Source organism: Triplophysa rosa, linkage group LG25 (genome assembly GCF_024868665.1).
Source record: "Triplophysa rosa linkage group LG25, Trosa_1v2, whole genome shotgun sequence".
Taxonomy (NCBI): Eukaryota; Metazoa; Chordata; class Actinopteri; order Cypriniformes; family Nemacheilidae; genus Triplophysa; species Triplophysa rosa.
Window position 1 is genome coordinate 10,604,401 of NC_079914.1, and position 18,115 is coordinate 10,622,515.

Genomic DNA, 18,115 nt, shown 5'->3' on the forward strand with positions numbered 1-18,115 from the left:
CTTATTCGTATGTTTTACTTTAGCACCAGTGATGGTTACATTTAGGAGTGGGGCTTTTTTATGATTCACATACAATTAATTCACATAATTTAGTCACCTCATGAAATAGTTATGAATTTCCTCGAGATCAGGTTGGACAAAGATTCTGGTAAGCACATATTTAGGAACCATCCAGAACATTTAACGATCAACTAGCAACAACCTAAAATGCAATAACAACCTCCTGGCAACGTATTATCAACATAAACTCCCTTGTGTGATTTTAATGAAAAATGTAGAAATGTTTATTTCATTCTGTCATTTCATAAACACAAACACTTTGTTGTGACAGTAGGGAATAAAATTCACAGCTTACTCTTCAAAACTAATTTTCTTCTAAATTTAGCATGAAAGCGGTTAGAAATATATTTGGAAACCTTTCTGGCTCTGCATCTTTCTAAGGAAACACTGATCTATTCACACCTTCCTTTTTCCCAGAGGAACAAGAAAAACCAACACCCCCAATCACATGGCATGGGTGGTCACCATGGCAACAGCCTATTACAGCTACTGGGGCAAATCAATATAATGCACTAAAAAGGGAGCTGGGAACTCGGTTTTGCATCGTTTGATCTTAATAAGCAGATTGAAACAGAACGTTTTGATTGGTCGTGTAAGGACAGAGACATGTACTGTACGTAGTTATTTTTGTAAGGCCAACTCATTTTGATCCATCTTGTTCAAATTTAGGAAACAGCTTGTACCAATAACCAACCACGTTAAACTAAAACAAATACACCCCTTCACATTTATTGGGCTGAATTACAAGAAAAATGTTGCATAATGCAAACAGAAAAAGTGAAAGTGAAATTTCAAAAAGCGAAGGTAGACGCTGTGGAAAATATCAAATGACCAAAAAATCCCCCTCATTTTCACTGGAGTTTCCCATATCACCGTCCAGGATCACATCACAATTGCTTGTTTAAAAAAAATATTTATGAAAACATTCAAGATTGAAACACAGTGATTTAAATACAGAAAGTGCAGTACACAGCATCTTCTTCAACAGACATTGAGGTTAAAAACAACAGAATGTACAGTAGACATCTACAGTATAACACTCTACCAAACGCAGCATAACACATTACACATTAATGTACATAAAAAGCCTTTTGAAACCAATTTACAGTGTGACATATTTCGGATCAAACATGAAAAAATAAATAGGACTCTTACGTTTATCTACATATTGCAAATTAATTGTGGAAAACTGATATCTTCAAAACAGGTCAAATAAAGATGACGCCTGGTGACATCAGCCAAAGGAAAGTTGTTACGTTGCATTACACGTTGAGGAAAGGTTATAAAGATTTTTGATCAAATAACATGCACAGACTTTCATCGCAAGAACTAAAACTGTGTCCATTGCTCTGTACTTAAACACAGCCAGTAGCAGAACGGAAAACACATTTGTCAGTTTTACATTGCTTGACTTCTTGCTTTCAATCCCTACATGTTTAAATCTACATTTTTACATTTGTGTTGCACATTCGATTTGACTTATGAAGTGAAAAACAATGTCAGTCACATTGTGAACTAATTCACAGTTGTAAAGACAGCTGCCACGTCTCAAGACCACGAAGAAACCTTCAGAAGCTTCACCAGCACGATTTCCCTTGACGACAGTCACGTTGATTGTCTCTATTTGTGGAAAAGGCGGGTTCTCAACCATCTGAGGTTCTGTCACCCGACACGGTGACTGGAAATGCGTTCGCCTGCCGCTCTAGCTTTAGGGAGACCCCGACTCAAACAGATTCCGAGAGTTCGTGGAGTTTAAAAACAGTCTATACAGTGTCCGGATTGCATTTGGTGAGATCGTACGATCCCTTCTTACTTTCCCTCCAGAGATAAACGACAATGCCAAGTAGCGCCAATGCAGATCCCAGGCAAACTGCGGCGGTTACAAAATCATTCCAGCTCGGTGGGGACTCGAAGCGCTTTTCTGTAATGCAACAAAGGTTTATAGATTCTGGGTACATTTGATCAATTTTTTTTGTTTATCTGAGTTTCACTCACCCTTCACGTTAATAAGGAAAATCTCCGTCTCGTAGCCCAAGTCATTGGTGACGTTGACCTGATACAGGCCTGTGTCGTTTGGAGTGAGGTTGATCAACTGAAAGACGCCATCGGGAGAGTAGATCACAGAATCGCTATCCAGCTTCCTGAGGACCACAGCAGGTGGAGGAAAGCTCACGGAGTTACAACAGATGGTGATATTTTGGCCCTCCTGAACCTCAGAGGATGGTAAGACCTCCACCGTCGTATTTCTGGGTGGTGCTGAGTAAAAAGAGACGTAATGATTGTTAATTGCTTGTGGGAGTTTTATTACACAAATCATAAAGTTATGACAAAGACATGTATTTTGTTTTGACAGAAGGAGAACGAGGCAAAATGGAGAGAAAGGCACTTATTTTGAATCCAGTTTAATAGTAATATATTGATATATCGAACGTTGATATACTGGAATATTTTGGATTTTATATAATAAGATAATATGACAGCATTTTAAAGGTCTAGTGTATGAAATTTAGCAGCATCTAGCGGTGAGGTTGCGAATTGCAACCAATGGCTCACTTTTGAAGCACTACAGTGGCTGACACAGAACTAAGATGTCGTTTTCGCTTCTTTTTTTTACGAAACAAGCTCTGGAGAGCAGTTTGTCCGTCTAGGGCTACTGTAGAAACAACATGGCGAATTCAATGCAAGAACTTACTTTTCACAATAACTTGAACACTGTCTCGGTGGCTTCCATACTGGTTAAAAGCTTCACACACATACAGCCCAGAGTCATCCAGGTCGACGGAAGGGAGTATAACTGATGTTTCAGCCCCTTCATTGGCCTTCAGCTCTGTTTCTATAGCGTCCACCACCCTCCTCAGCACCACACGACCCACCGGGACGCTGTCGGACAGACAGGAAATGCTCACAGATTCTCCTTCCTTCAAATCCACCTGTGGGCTCACCGTTATCCTGGTTCCTCTGGGAGGATCTGAAAAATGTTTTGAATCCCTTTTAATTTGGGAAGGAACTACAAAACAACATAAAATCGTATTGACTTACAGTGAAGGGACAATGTTGTCGAAGATGTCTTTACGGCTTGCGCTGCCGGCACACCATCAATGTCCAACAAGACTTTGCAGGTGATCGATTTGTCCTTGTCTTTGGCTTCTATGTCATAAGACAACACCGAAGTCAGATTCTGCGGTCGACTTGAAAACGTTCCAGATTCCGAGATGAGTTCTCGCTCCCCATCCATCCACGTAATTCGGAAAATGTCGGCTGGAAAAACATCCCGAACGCTGCAGGTCAAGCGTACCGTCTCTCCCTCCAGAGAAGGTCCAGAACTTTCTAAGACCGGACTTGTAGGGAATGCTGATGAGAGAAAAAAATTTAACATCTCAGGAAGTATAAATGTACAGCAGAACTGATAAACTCTCGAGATTGAGAAGGACTTTGATGAAGGAAAGCCGATATGCATTGAAAGTCAGACTGTAAACAAACCAACACTCCCTCGCATGTTGCAGAGTTAATCTCTGCCGAAAGAACAGCAGAATGTTTTAAGGAAGTCTTTGTGACCTTTCAAGCACTAAAGTTTGCTATCAGAGGAGTATTAAATCCTGTCAACCTCAACCCCGGCAAGCTCTGGGAGACTTTGTAGAGAATGGCTTTGGAAAGTGTTCCAACGGATGTATTCATTCCTGCATCTAGTCAAAGCGAAATATTTTTAAAGCGAGACTCCTAAACTGCGTTGTTTTTCTCGAAAAGTTCAACTATTCTGATAGTTTAGTTTACAAAATAGATTTTTAACAAAATACACATAATGATACGCAATAATGCTTTATGTTTTCTAAATCAGGGGTTCTCAAACTTTTTTGTTGTAAGGCCCCCTTTGTGTAGAGTGCATCGCTTTGCGGCCCCCCAAATACTGTAAAGACTTATAATCTTAAATTTAACATTTTTATTTAAACAAAAACATATTCGGTTATACAATCCTGAAACATCAATTCTTTTGTCTGGTGGTCTTATTTTTCTGATGTTTGATTGCATAAAATCTATGATCAATTTCTATATTTCATAAAATGCCACAAAATCTGTGGCCCCCTGGATCCATCTCGGGGCCCCTCCAGGGGCCATGGCCCCCAGTTTGAGAACTACTGTTCCAAATCAATCCAAAATTAATTAAATAAAACATATTTAATAAATTAAAAATATATAACTAACATATCTTTGACCAACCATATTAAATTCATTCAGTTATTGCAAACTAAAATCACATTTTCGATATTTCCATAATTTTCAGTCATTTAAATTACTGATATTTGACGTCTGGTAACAGTCAACAAATGAAAAAAATGTTAGTAAATTTCCTGATAAACCCCATAACTGTAGCAGTTCAATGTATTATTTTTTTAACTCAACGCTAAACACTTTCTAGTAAAAACCCCCCTTGTTGACACTTACAGAACAACTTCATTTCGGTCTGTTTAGACTCCGCAACTGAACCACATGTGACCTCACAGATATAAGTTCCCTCGTCTTCCAACTCCACTGGGTCGAGGAACAGCTGGGACAGGAAGCCGATGGTCTCTGTTAGGCCTCGGGTCGGCAGATTCTCAAGACGCCTCCAGGAGAACGTGGGCTGAGGGCAACCTGACGCCTGACAGGAAAGCGCATGACCGGAGCCACGTTCTGCCACGATCACGCCGTCTGGTTGTAGCACCACTTCAAGTAAATGAGCTATAAAGCAAAAAATATTTGTTTACCCAATATTACAGTCCATGTCTATTACTTCCATTAATATATAGATGCCCACATTTTGCATCCAGGTCGGAATTTTGAGGTCTTACTTTCAACGGTTAGACTGAGAGTGGCTCTCTGACGTCCATACTCATTGAAAGCCTCGCACACATACAATCCAGAGTCAGACAGCTTGACGGAATCAAGTGTAAATGTGGTTTCAGCCCCAACACTGGTCTTCAGCTCTGTTTCTCGGCCGTCCACCATGAGTCTCAAAACCACGCGCTCCACCGGGACCCTGTCGGACTTGCAGTAGATGCTTATGGACTCTCCTTCCTTCAGAACTGTTTGCGGTCTTGCTTCAATGATTGTTTCCATTGGGGGTGCTGGAAAATATTTATTTATATCATTATATAAATCATTGACTACCATAGTAGGAAAAAATACAATGGTAGTCAAAAGTGCCCCAGAACTGTTTGTTGTCCTACATTCTTCAAAATGTCTTCTTTTGTGTTCAACAGAACAAAAAAATGATATAATATTTTTTCCTACTATGGGAGTCAATGGGAGGCAAAATCTGTTTGGTTATAAGCATTCTTGCAAAAATATCTTCCTCTGTGTTCATCAGAACAAAGAAATATATACAGATTTGGAACAACTCGAAGGTGAGTAAATGATGACAGAATTTTCATTTTTGGGTAAAGTATCCCTTTAAAATATTTGTTGTGATTTATGTTTTGAGCAGTCAACCCACGTAAAGGGTCAAGTACGTAAAGTAACCTGTAACTTCCCATCTCAGGTTTCCTACTAACCTTTAACGACAACAGAAACGTCGGCCGTTTGGCTTCCCAATCGATTGCTAACTTCACACCGGTAAATACCCGTATCAGTCAGGGACACGTTGCGCACGAAGAGCTCTCGAAGTTTTCCCATTTCAACCCGCTGGCCATCTGGTTTGAGGGCCGTCCATGTAAACGCAGGCTCAGGGCTGCCCTCGGCCTCACAGGTCAAAGTTAAACCAGATCCCAGAGAGACCGCAGCAAATCCAGACACTCTCACATTATGAGGTGCAGCTGTGAAAGCAAGCAATGAGAAAACAGATCACAGAATAAGACGGCGTATTTTCGAGAGGAATTGCCGTTTCCGCATCCGGTGTGAGTTCAATCTGAAACTCATTTTAAACGTTCTATTGAACTTCAATGGACTTTGGAGAAACTTACAAAGAACGCTCAAGTGTCCAGATGTTTCCCTTATCATTCCGTCAGATGGTATACTGTCCATATTGAGCGATGCTCGGCAGGTTACGGCGTTCCCATCATCCGCACTTGAAGGTTTGAATTTGTGAGATATCAACAGACCATCTGTGTTGGGTTCTCCTTCTTTAGCCTGAAGAACCGTGTCTCCTTGTAACAATTCTACTTCAAGGAACTCTGAAGGGTATACGTGAGATACTTCACAGGTCAGGACGTTCTCTTCACCCAGTATCAAGCCATCATTCCCAGATATGACTGGGTTTCTTGGAAAAGCTAGAACACAAGGATATATTACATTAATGTCAGGATGGGGAAAGTTGTCGCATTATACAATTCAACAACTCAAAATGGTCAATTCTTCCAGTTTTATTGTTTCATGAATTGCTTTGTGATGTGTGATCCTTTGCGAAAATGGTACAGTAAAACTATGGTATTTGTAGTAAAACCACTTACTATAGTAATCATAATTTAACCACGATAACCTATTTGTAGTAAAAAAAATATGGTAATACAAATGTCAATCTACCAGAAAAAAAGGTTACTGCACTTTTGCCATAGTAAATAATGGCTAATTTTATAAATAATTATAAATAAACAATAAATAATTTTAAATAAACAGCTGTTAAAATACTTCTAAGAACGCATAAAATGTTACGGTAAACCAATTACTCTGACAAATATTTACATATGTGACAACTAGCCCCGGTGGGCCACCTGCTAGCGGTGCACTCTGGGGATGCTGACATTGAACACTTACAATAAACTTTAATCGTAGTTTTCGCCTGTTTCGTCTCCTTCCCACAGGTCGCTTTGCACAGCACGGTGTTTTCGTGATTCCTCGTGACATTTTCGAAGATCAGCACGGACTCCGTGGGCTTGTTTTTAACAGCGGCAAATAGCGGTTTGTCCTCTAACGGAGTCCAAACAAACTTCAACTCGCCCGGGCACGAGCGCATGCTGCACGTCAGCTCCCTCCTGTCGCCCATTTTGAACACAACTTTGGGGGGCAGGTCCACCTTATGTGAAGCAGCTTTGAAAACAACAGTTTTTTGAGATACGTGCAAATCATTGCTAAAACAATAAATACTCGAATGGTTTGTTTCCATTACAAATACCACGAGGCATGTTTACCATTAAAACCAGTATGCCCACAAAATTCCTCTACCCAGTGTGTTCTGGGTCTTATTCCTGTAGGATCTAATGGTGTTTTATCCACCAGATCCCACAAAAAAACCCAACGAATTACAACTAGACACACAAAGAGATAGTTCCCATTAAAATCAATAGGCTGCCACCATCACCATTAAATATATAATTCCTGTAAAGGCTGTCTTTTTATTGTTTTCATTCATTCATGCACTACATCATTCTTAAAAAAAATTAAGTATATATTACGTTTTATAATATTTCACAATTTTGCAATAAAAATTATGATGTAGCCCAAGTAGACCTACTGTATGTAGCTAAATCAACCAAACCTTCTGTAACTCAAAGATGTCTGATGCCCTTTAAATCATCAATACAATACAATTAAACATTTTGTTTAAAGAATTCAACTTACCAACAACTGGAAGAAGTAAAAACACAAGCAAAGTTAAATCCATGTTGAGACTTTAATTCAAGGCAATGTTCACTATACCCAACGTCCTTTTAGGATAAATCCCCAAATGAACTTGGTTGTCTCAAGGTTTGCATATTTATTCAAGGGGTGGTGGGGGGGGGGTGGCCTCTCATATGTGATGGAGGAATTTCCCAGCCCCAGCGCCTTGTGTGAGGAGTCACAACTGACGCCATCAGAAACGATAGTGAAAGTGTCGAGGCTCCCCCTGCTGTCCCGAGACGCTCGTGTCACAGGAAATTTCCCCATTTCCACAATACTATTATCTTCCATTATGGACTATGAAAAGCCCCGCAAGTTAATCTGATTGCAAATGTTCAGGCACATAGTTTATCTGTTCTGTCACGAAGTGGGCAAGTTTGGGCAAATGTTCCTTTTCCCCAGAAATGTTGAATCTATAAGAAAGAGGTATACATAGGTTATGGGGGTGAGTGTTGTGTTACAGTTCCAGGTGCAAAATCTTAACGAATAATGACTGGAATTCACTTGAATGGAATTGAATGATTTATGACGCAAGCTATATTTTAGCCTCTAGTGTGAAATATGAGCTTGACCGGCATCAAGTGAAGTGAAAAGGAGGCCTATTAAGACATTAAAGACTTAAAGTAGAATCAAACAAGTCATTTCAACTTACTATTTTATATTCTTCAATTTCAACTTTTAAGTTACAGCAACTCAATTCTTCTGCTATTAGAGCTTTGGCTAAAAATGTAACCCTATAGAATTCTCATTTGTTGTTTTGCTGAGTGTGTCCCGGGTCAGGTCAAGAAACGGTGTCATCCTTCAGGTCATTCGCACAGATGTTTTAAACAGCTGAGGAAAGCGTGTTATGTAACTGTGCCTTTAAGACGGGATATGGTTGAATGGCATTAAGCTCACCTCGGGGTTAAAACACCTCAGCACTGCACAATAGACTCTGTTTTGTGAATAACCCGAGGACAATTTTTCTTGAGTTCAAATTTGAGTAATTTATTTGAGTTCAAATGAAATAAAATAAAAACGAATAAACACTTTTTGTTGCAAAAATGGTTTTTCGTAAAGGGAACTGTTCTACGGACAAAGAAAATATTTAATGAATTATTTAATTAATTAAATATTTAATTAAACATTCAATAAAGTAAAAATGTTTAAAAAATTTACTTAATTAATTATTATTTAATAATATTTAATAAATTCATTTGTTTCATAGTGAAATTGGTTCTACAGACTGCAAAAACATAAGAAAGTTGTTTCTTTGATTATAAGGTTCTTTAAGGGAATCAAAAGGGTATCACTGAAAAAAAAAACATTTTTAGCATCTTTATTGTTGCACCTTTAATAGAATACGTTTACTAAAATAAAAGACAATGTGATACGTTTGCTAATGTAAATAATTAAACTAAACGGCTTGAGGTGATGTGGCTAATATAAATATTTAGTTGACATAAGATGCTCTTAGAAATAAATAAATAAATAAATAATGCTATATATTATATATATATTATATATATCAAACACTTAAAATGAAATACACACTGAGATGAGATTTTAAATCCCGTTTATTTGAACACATTCATGAACATTTTTATTTGAAAAAGGTGGCAGTGTAGCCTTCACAGTTTTACCAAAAAAAAAACACTTCACACATCCAGTTTCACAAAGTTTTACAAAACAAACTCTGCTTTACAAAACACGGTAAAATACATGCAGCTTATCTTCACTGGCAGATTGTAAGCATCTTGGACATCTCGTCCAGGCACGAGCGAATTTTGGCAACTAGTTCATTTCACCCAGGAATGCCCTACGGCTGTTCTGTCGTGGGAAAATGTGAGAAATGGTATTGATGGTGATGGGTTCGACCCCAACCGTTGATCCCCTCAAGAAATCTCCTCTCATCACAGATCTAAACGATTTCCTGAACTCCTCGTTTTTCCAGGTGTACAGAAATGGATTGGATACGAATATAGTGCAGAAGACAACCCACGTCGATGTCCAAAGTGCCATAGACACGGGCACGAACAGTCCCGCGACGAGAACCCAAAAAAGGGGTTCGGTTGTGAGGATGAATATGAAGCACACCGCGAGGACGAAGAAACCCAAACGCTTGTCTTTTCTCGGGAACGAATAGGGAAGATTGTTCACGATTTGGAAATTCAAAATACTGACTCGTTTCACGCTTATTTGCACCCGACGGAAGATTTTCAAGTAGCAATACACCACGATAAAAGTCTGTCCGATGATAGTGACCGCCAACGTGCCGGCGGCGAACGGACTCGACAAGACGGACACCGACGTCCCCCTCGCGAAGGATGCTGGTGCTGATGCTGCGCCCGCATCCTCAGCTTCCCTGCATTTTTCAGGGGAGTACCTAAAGGACGTAAGCCACGGAAACAAAGAACCTAGAGAGATGAGCCACGATCCGGCGATCATCCATTCGGTGTTTCTCTTCTGATACAAGCTTTGATACACAGCGGGGGTTTTGGTGATCAAAACATAGCGATTCACAGCAATAAGCGAGTGCGAAAGCAAAGACACCGTGATTCCCAGAAACAACAGCGCTTCTTTGAACGCGTGGTACCCGACCACCAGGAATCTCCCGGTGGAGGTACTCACCGCTTCGTGGGGCATCCAAAAAGCGCACACCAATAGATCAGCCACGCAACCGTTCACAATGAACGCATTGCTGGCCGTGCGGAGCTTCTTGAAGGTGACGACCAGATAGATGACCAAGAGATTGAGGATGGTGCCCAAAACGCACATGAAGGAGTAGATCGTGGTCAGCGATATGCGCGATCCGCGTCCCAGCGCGCATTCGGACAGCGGCGCGTCCGTGGCGTTTGGCATGATGGAGATAAGTAGTTTCACGTCATCTTATCTCATGAGTCTCACATTATGTGGCATAAACGGTGAAACGTACGTGCGTGCGAGAGCGCAGCCCCCCCCCCCCCTTCGGCGACGCCGTGGAGAAGGGGCTTTATGTGTGCGTACGAGCACATGTGTGGTTTTACCTCGCAGGGAGAGGCGTGAGATCAACACGAGCCCACGCTGCATTCTCACGTGTCTGTTTCTTCATTATTTACAGTGAGCACAACCACCACAGGCGACTCGTTAATGTATCGACTCATATTATAATCCACGGGCTCCCCATTGAGAAGATTCAGCAATAAGACCAAGGTTACACGTTAACAGTTAAGATGTGGATTGATTAGGAAATGTCAGATCGCACGTAGATGATAACTATAGATACTGCAGACATCCCTGCCAAAAAAATAGAACTCTGCCCAAAACACAATAGGAAATCGAATAGATTTAATGGTTATAATGGGAATCATATTGGTTTCAATGGAAACTATAATGGTGTATACTGGTCCCTGCTGAAAAAATCAATAGAAACCATTAAAGAAGTTATAATGGTTTTATTGGCTTTAAAGGGATTTGTATTGGTTTAAATGGAAACTGTAATGGTTCTACTGGTATGTGATGGATTCTATTGGTGGGATGTTAAATCCTACTGGAATAATGCCCAAAACACACTACAAAAAGGCATTTTGTAATGGTTTTAATGGAAAAAGCTAATGGTTCATAATGGTATCTTATTGTAAACCATTAGAATTTCTGTAATGGTTTCTGTTGGGGTTCTATTGTTTTTTCAGCAAGGGTAGGGGTACCCTGCTGAAAAAAACAATAAAAGTAAATTGTAGTGTACTTTAGAAAACAAACTGTAGTAGTATTATTACAATATAGTAGGCCTATAGTAGGCTATTCTGTAGTATTAACTAGCAAATAGACAAATGGTAGTAGCATACTGTATTATTTACTATAGTAGGATTCAAAACACTAGTCTCTAGTAATTTTTATTACAGTTTATTATAGTAAATATTACAGTATTTTTTTCATGTAGTAGTTTGAGTAAACCAAACATAAGAAGCTCTCTATCTGTCAAAAACAAATTCATGAATAATGATGCCATAGTACACTAGATTTTACAGTGTAGAGAGAGAGAGAGACGAACAAACATGAGTTTTGATTTGTCAACTTGCCTTGCCGGTATAATTTCAGAGGAACTCAATGACCATTATTACATCAAGTGCCGTTTGCTTGTAGCTGAACATTGATCTCATGTATTTTCAAAGGCAGACGTTGCACCTCTATAATCTAAATGAAAGGTCTATTAAACCCACAGTCTCGGGGCTACAATTAAAGATATTACACCAGTGACAACTATAATGCTGAAGCTCCCTGCTCATATAATAATTATTGCTTTATATTACAAGATTTGCAGTATGAAATATGTTATTGGTTTTGCAAGACTGGGTATGAAGACATCTTCAACTCGCAGGCAACTTCACAGCTGTCCATAAATGATCTGCAGTTCACACGTCGATGGTTGTCAGGGCGAGAATATCGTCTGCGCTTCATTTTCGCGCAGCTGCTAAAAATAAGTGCTTATTCGCCTCTGAAGCACACAGCTGCACAGTTTCAGCTCATCTACGGTGGAAAAACTAATTGGGCATCTGCACATGCCGAGACTGTTTTTAATGAAAGAAAAAGTAATAACGCTGGATCCCACACGCTTGAAATCGTGTTTATTTTGTTCTGGTCGTTGAAAGCCTGTTTACAATGTAAAAGAATAATGTACAATCCACTACTTTGTATTTTACATTTCATTAACTACGTTTGTGAAAATCAAGACGTTTGCTCCAGTAACATTGTTAGATTTTTTTGTTTTTTACACACAGTTTCAAAAATATATATACTTTTTATATAAGCAAAAGAGTAGTTTACAGCAAGTACAATGTATATATATATATATCAAAGCGGTAGAATTCTTCAATCAAAAAAGATTCTCCCAAAATGTATATACAGAAAGATTATAACACCTTATGGAATGTACAGTGCTGCAGGGTGAAAAATAAACAACAACAAAAGTGTCATTAGTTATGAACAAAATCCAAGAATTCAACGCAGTTGCATAAAAATAGAACGTTTAGGGTTAGTTCACCCATTCGTGAACATTCTGTCATTAGTCTACCATCATTTTAATGTGTAGTCAATATTTAAGCGTTGTAGCTTAAACCGTGCTGGTAAACGTATACGAACACCCAAGATTTTAAGAATGCAAACCATATCACACTGTCGCTTGATCAAAAATGTTGCGTTAATACATTCGTTATGTGCATTAAGAACAAGGGTTTAGTTATTTATATGAACGTCTACAAAATATGCTGAATGTATATTGAAAGCGTTTAAGCTACAACATGCAAATAAGGTGCATGTGGAGACCCGCAGCCGAAAGGTGCTCAGGGACGCTGGTGAAAGCGGCGAGAAAAAGCATCGACGAATTTACGTTCTCAACAGCCCTTCATGCTCTCAAGAGCCACGCGAGCTCAGAGCAGTGTTGGTTTAATAAAAACATACAGTATGGTGTCACTAAGGCCTGGGAAAAGAACAGGAGTCCACCCTGTTACTCCACCGAACAAACAAAGCCCTTCTTATACATTGAAAAATAAATGGAGATCCGTTCTTTCGCTCACTAATGATTGTGGTCTCATTAGCAGACCACCTTAGACCCCTACAACCTGATTAAAATAAAAAAACATGCGCTTTCCTGTGCCTAAACGTGCCCTAAAACCCTTTGAAGATGACGTCAACCCATTTTGCACCTTTTAAAAATAGCTCCTGCACTTGATATGTTATTCAGCAAGTACACTCAGGAGACAAAAACATGATATTTGCGTCAGAACGATTACCTTATTAACAGACGTACGAATATCTCAGCAGAACGTGCTTCGTCGTCAAGCGTAAGATCACGTGTAGATAAAACAACGAGGAAAAATAGTACAAAATACTTTTTCTAAAAATATCTTTTGTGTGTATTCATACACAAGTTTCTTTAAAAAAATAAAATAAAGAAAAAGTGGCAAAAGGATGGCAAAGGTTAGTTGTCAGATTCCAGATCAGTTCAACCCTGTTATGACAGATGTATAGTATGACAGTTCCCCGGTCAGCTTCGGTTTCTTTCAGCGGCGACTGCATCCGCACACCATCTACTGAAGTCTTAAACACACCTCCTGAATAAGTTTTCTTTTGAGCGCACATTAAACCGGAGGGTCGTCGGTCACAGTGCGGTCTTCGCGGGTCAGAATCAGTCTGGGCGCACGGGGTCAGTGAAGAGTCGCCGCTTTAGTACTGAACATACTCAGACTGAAGGGACTGTAAAAGACAAAAAAAAAACAGAAGGTGAGAGTGGAAAAGAGAAGAGCAGAAATGATTACCCACATAATTAGGGAAAATTACATGACAGAGGGCATTTAAATAAAGTCTAAAAAGCCACCCTGAAACATCACCATCCCCCTGCTGACGTAAATGAAGGTGAAATGACAACAAAAAGAGCCGAAGTGCGGAAAGAAATTAATTTTCATCTGATTCGTGTGTTTGCGTGTGCATGGGGGTGATTTTGTGCAAAAAGCCATTTAGGTTAGAAGACACAGGTGTGCTACGTGCATAGTTGAGTGCTGCTTATTCATAATTGTTCCAACAATGAAATTATGAAATGAAGAAGTGACAAAAGTGTAGATTTCATAGAAAAGCAGACAGCGTGTGGGAGGCTACACCAGACAGCGTGTGTCATCTATACGTCTATGAAGCACAATGCACCGCTTTCCGAGCGGCTAGCGAGCATGGCACGGCAAATTGCGTTTCTCAATCATTCTGCCAACACGTCCTGACCTCGTTCTTCCTCTCGCTACTCTCAACTATAATAAAGTGGCAAAAAGCCAAAGGAAACTTCACGCCATCAGGATGAAAACAAACACATTGTATGGAAGTCTTACACATTCCTGTCCTATCTGAGAAAGAAGACAGACTTGATGGGCTAAAGTGAACGATAAAATGACCAAACAACACAAAGTAGAGAACATGCAAGAACTCTGGATCATGCAATGCGTTTTTTTATGCGACAAGACTGACTAACTTAAAAACTCGTTATAAATATAAACTTTTTTGTAGTTGTGATATTCAAGAAGATAGGCACGAGCTGTCCGAGATACAAAAAAACGTGTCCGACATTCTGCCTATGAAGTTGTGAAATCACATGAATTAAAAAATGCTAATGTACACTAGACAACAGCTACAAACAGGACATGGTAAAGTTACCGGAAATTCCCCGGGAAGGCAACGTCCGGGCAACATTATTACAGTCGAAAGTTCTGGAGAGGGTCCATGAGCAACAGTCTGATAAAAAACAAACGCATGTTCTTTACCTTTGGCTTGAGCGCCATCGGGTCACCCGGCAGTCAAACGTTTCTAATAAATGAAACAGAAGAACCGACAGAGGACGACCCTTGACCTGTTTGTCATCACCCTTTCTGTTAATAGCCACAATTAAAATAGCACAAATGAAAAATGTTGAAACCTTTGTGCTAATTTAAATTTTTTGATGTTTCGTCAATTCGACAGTTAGCCGTTTTGGCAGCTTCTACCACTCCCATGACGTCAAACAGCAGCATTAAGATGTCATTAATAAGTTAGTAGACTTGGTAGTTAGTCTTAAGTCAACCCCAAACAATTCTGTCAGCATTTAACCACATATTTAAAAAATATTAGCTACTCCTTCCACCCCGTGTCCCTAATGAATCATGTTTTGCCTTTTGTTAATATTTTTGTTCGTTATGCATTCGCTTAGTTCCCCTGCCGGCGCTAGCGTGGGATGCACTCGAGCTAGTTAAAAGGTGGCGGATTAGCTTGGAATTGAAAAATTAATCTCATCCCGACCACTCCATTAAAGCTCACTTGACGGCGGTAATTAGGTCTACGTCTGAACGTCTAAATAAGAGCTTTATTAGAACACACTAGAGACAGAGTACATGAAGTGAGACTGGAATTATGAGAAAAAAGATGCATGTGAGTGAGACAAGGTGAAGGTAAAGCGAATGTTAGAAGACGTGACATGTTGCAAATGGAAAATAAAACAGAATGGGAATCATGTTAAGAGTGGGAGGAATGATTCCCTTACAAGAAACTACCATGGTAACCACAGTTTGTGCTAAAATGCAAGAGTTGCTTGTTGTTACGACCGCATCAATAAGAAATCTTCTCCGAACCATGTGAGCTTCAAGAATCTGTCATTTGTCATGGGGTGTTTTGTTACGATGTAATGATGCACTTATGACACAAAACAATCAAAATTAGTAGACGACAACATGCACTCGGAAATAATTAGTTTCTATGGCAACATCGATCTGTGCTGCTGATGACAGCAAAATACTTGATCATTAGATTAATAACCTCTTCATACTCTTGCAAAATAATTAAAGCACACCAGATAATGCTGGTTACGATAAAATGACGTCAAATACACGTATATTAGTTGGTAACTAAGTTTAACAGTTGAGCCTGCTGCTATTTTGGTTTTTACACAGCGTCACAAGTTTGATTAAAACATTTACAGATTTTACAAATTGAAAACTTGGAACTTGGGAAAATTTCTTTAAGTTTCATCAAGACACTAACCTATTTTACAAATTGGAAATTCATAATTACAAAACTTTCTTTTGAAGACATTAACATTTTACAAGCTGGAAACTCATAATAATGAAACATTCTTTTTTTATAAAAGAGTTTTGTAAAAAAAACGCGAATATACATTTTACAAGTTGGAAATTTGTAATACCAAAAAAAGGTTTTGAAACGCTAACATATTTCACAAGTTGGAAACTCGTAATAACGAAAATTTCTTTAAGTTTGATTAAAAGACAAACATATTTAAAAATAGGAAATTACGAAAATGTATTTTGAGTTTGATAAAGACATTAACATTTAATGAGTTGGAAACTCATGATAATGGAAATTTTTCAGTTTTATAAAAAACACGAATATATATATATATATATATATATATATAACAAGTAGGAATTTTGCAATTACGAAAATCTACTCCTTTTAAATTTGATGAAGACACTAAAATATTTTACAATTTAGAAATCTGTAACAACTAAAAATCCTCACAACTATCGAATATTGGCGGTTACTATGGTTACCAAGATAGATTTTTGTAAGAGACCTAAAAGCTGTTGCTGAATGTGTGCATCTCGGGAGGGTTGAAGGTAGATGGCATCACTTACGGGAATGGACCGGCTGAGGTAGCGTGCAGAGAGCCCGCTAAGCCCCGTCTGGGAGCTCCTGTGAGCCCCCTGTTCCTCGGCCCCCAGCCTTCCAAGTGTGGAAGACCCCACCGAGCTGGTGTGGTTGAGGTTGAAGGTCAGACTTTTCCGCCCACTGTCTGGACCAGTGTTCGGGGTGCTAGACATATTATACCGATTATTGTTGACCTCATAGCGGTAATTGTGGGGGCCGCTGTAGGCCGTACGGAGGGTTTGGGAAGAGGAAGTGAAGGAGGAGGGGGAGGGCTTGTTCACGGAGCTGTTGGCTTCGCCGTCAGGCTCGTACAGGTTACCAAGAGAGCTGGCTAACCGGGTGCTGGAGGGGAGGGAGGAGGGAAAACAGACATGATGGGTGACGGGTAGGGAGGACCACACATCACCACACAACACACTGCAATATCAACAGTAAGGGATTATGGGAAATCTGACAAAGGGACTAGGAGCGGATTATAATGAAGGGAAAACTTGCATCTCCACATTTCATGATTTTTATTTTCATAAATCATTACTACTGGTCACCGTTCATGTTTTTCTGGGGGGTTTCGCAAATATTTAACCAATTAAGAGTATTGAAAAGAGCTTGTCAACTTTGACATCACAGTGTTTAATGATTTAAAAAAAATAGTGCCTTTTCCCCATTCCTGAAAAATTGCATTTTGGAGATATGAGGTGCTCTTCACATTGTCAAGTACTACAAAAAGTGAATCCAAAAATACATCAGTATGACTGTATATGAAATGAAAAGTGCTGGTTTGGAGAGAGTGCCAAGTACGTGACATCGCTCTTGATTACATAACATCAAGAAAAGTGTCGCTAGCACACACCGAGAGCATGAACCGAACCATCTTGGTTCCTCGTGTTTGCTGCTCACCGGTTCAGAGCATAGGGTAGTCGCAGAGAGGAAAGAAAGCCGCCAGGGAGCTGTGAGGAGAAGACAGAAGAAAAAAGATGAGAGAAAGAGGAAATCGGTAGACAGAAAATGTGCAAGAAATCGTGGAACACGATTAGTTAAGCAAAGAGATGAACAAAAGAAAAGTGTAGAGATGAGTGGAGGAAACAGGATGAAGATGGGGAAGGTGATCCTCACCTCTTGAGGTTGGTGGAGGAGGAAGAGCGACCGATTCGCTTGGCAGAGGCGGAGGATGAGGATGATGGTACCTTGGAGGACTTCAGTGGCGAGACGGAGCCCTGGCTGGTGACTGTCGGCTTCATTCTGCTGTAAAACAAATACTCTCATTTTCATACTCTTTAAAAGCCACTTTAAAATAGTGATGTTGAATTACCAGCTTTATAAAAGTAAAAAAAGATCTCATCCCCCATTTACTGCC

The 18,115-nt window shown here is 39.6% G+C and overlaps 3 protein-coding genes across 13 annotated transcripts in view; all 3 read right to left on the reverse strand.

The window, feature by feature from the left end:
- Window positions 1-300: 300 nt before the first annotated feature.
- vcam1b (vascular cell adhesion molecule 1b) lies at window positions 301-8,635 on the reverse strand. Its single transcript, XM_057326432.1, has 10 exons — window positions 7,591-8,635; window positions 6,787-7,059; window positions 5,997-6,302; window positions 5,589-5,849; window positions 4,887-5,162; window positions 4,501-4,776; window positions 3,100-3,411; window positions 2,753-3,028; window positions 2,056-2,316; window positions 301-1,981 (listed from the first exon to the last, which is right to left on the reverse strand). The coding sequence occupies exons 1-10, from the start codon at window positions 7,631-7,633 to the stop codon at window positions 1,824-1,826; spliced, it is 2,442 nt and encodes an 813-aa protein (XP_057182415.1). The 5' UTR covers window positions 7,634-8,635; the 3' UTR covers window positions 301-1,823.
- A 532-nt stretch (window positions 8,636-9,167) lies between these two features.
- gpr88 (G protein-coupled receptor 88) lies at window positions 9,168-12,078 on the reverse strand. Its single transcript, XM_057325341.1, has one exon. The coding sequence runs from the start codon at window positions 10,468-10,470 to the stop codon at window positions 9,403-9,405; it is 1,068 nt and encodes a 355-aa protein (XP_057181324.1). The 5' UTR covers window positions 10,471-12,078; the 3' UTR covers window positions 9,168-9,402.
- A 119-nt stretch (window positions 12,079-12,197) lies between these two features.
- cdc14ab (cell division cycle 14Ab) overlaps window positions 12,198-18,115 on the reverse strand; it is a 29,066-nt gene continuing 23,148 nt past the window's right edge. For 4 of the 11 annotated variants that reach the window (XM_057325331.1, XM_057325335.1, XM_057325330.1 and 1 more), the window contains 3 exons: window positions 17,875-18,003; window positions 16,749-17,103; window positions 12,198-13,839 (listed from right to left, as the gene is read on the reverse strand). In XM_057325331.1, the coding sequence (XP_057181314.1) occupies window positions 13,810-13,839; window positions 16,749-17,103; window positions 17,875-18,003 (514 nt within the window). In that variant the 3' untranslated portion in view covers window positions 12,198-13,809. Of the gene's footprint in view, window positions 13,840-16,748; window positions 17,104-17,611; window positions 17,709-17,874; window positions 18,004-18,115 lie in introns of those variants that run through there. The other 7 variants (XM_057325340.1, XM_057325332.1, XM_057325334.1 and 4 more) reach the window with 4 other exon arrangements.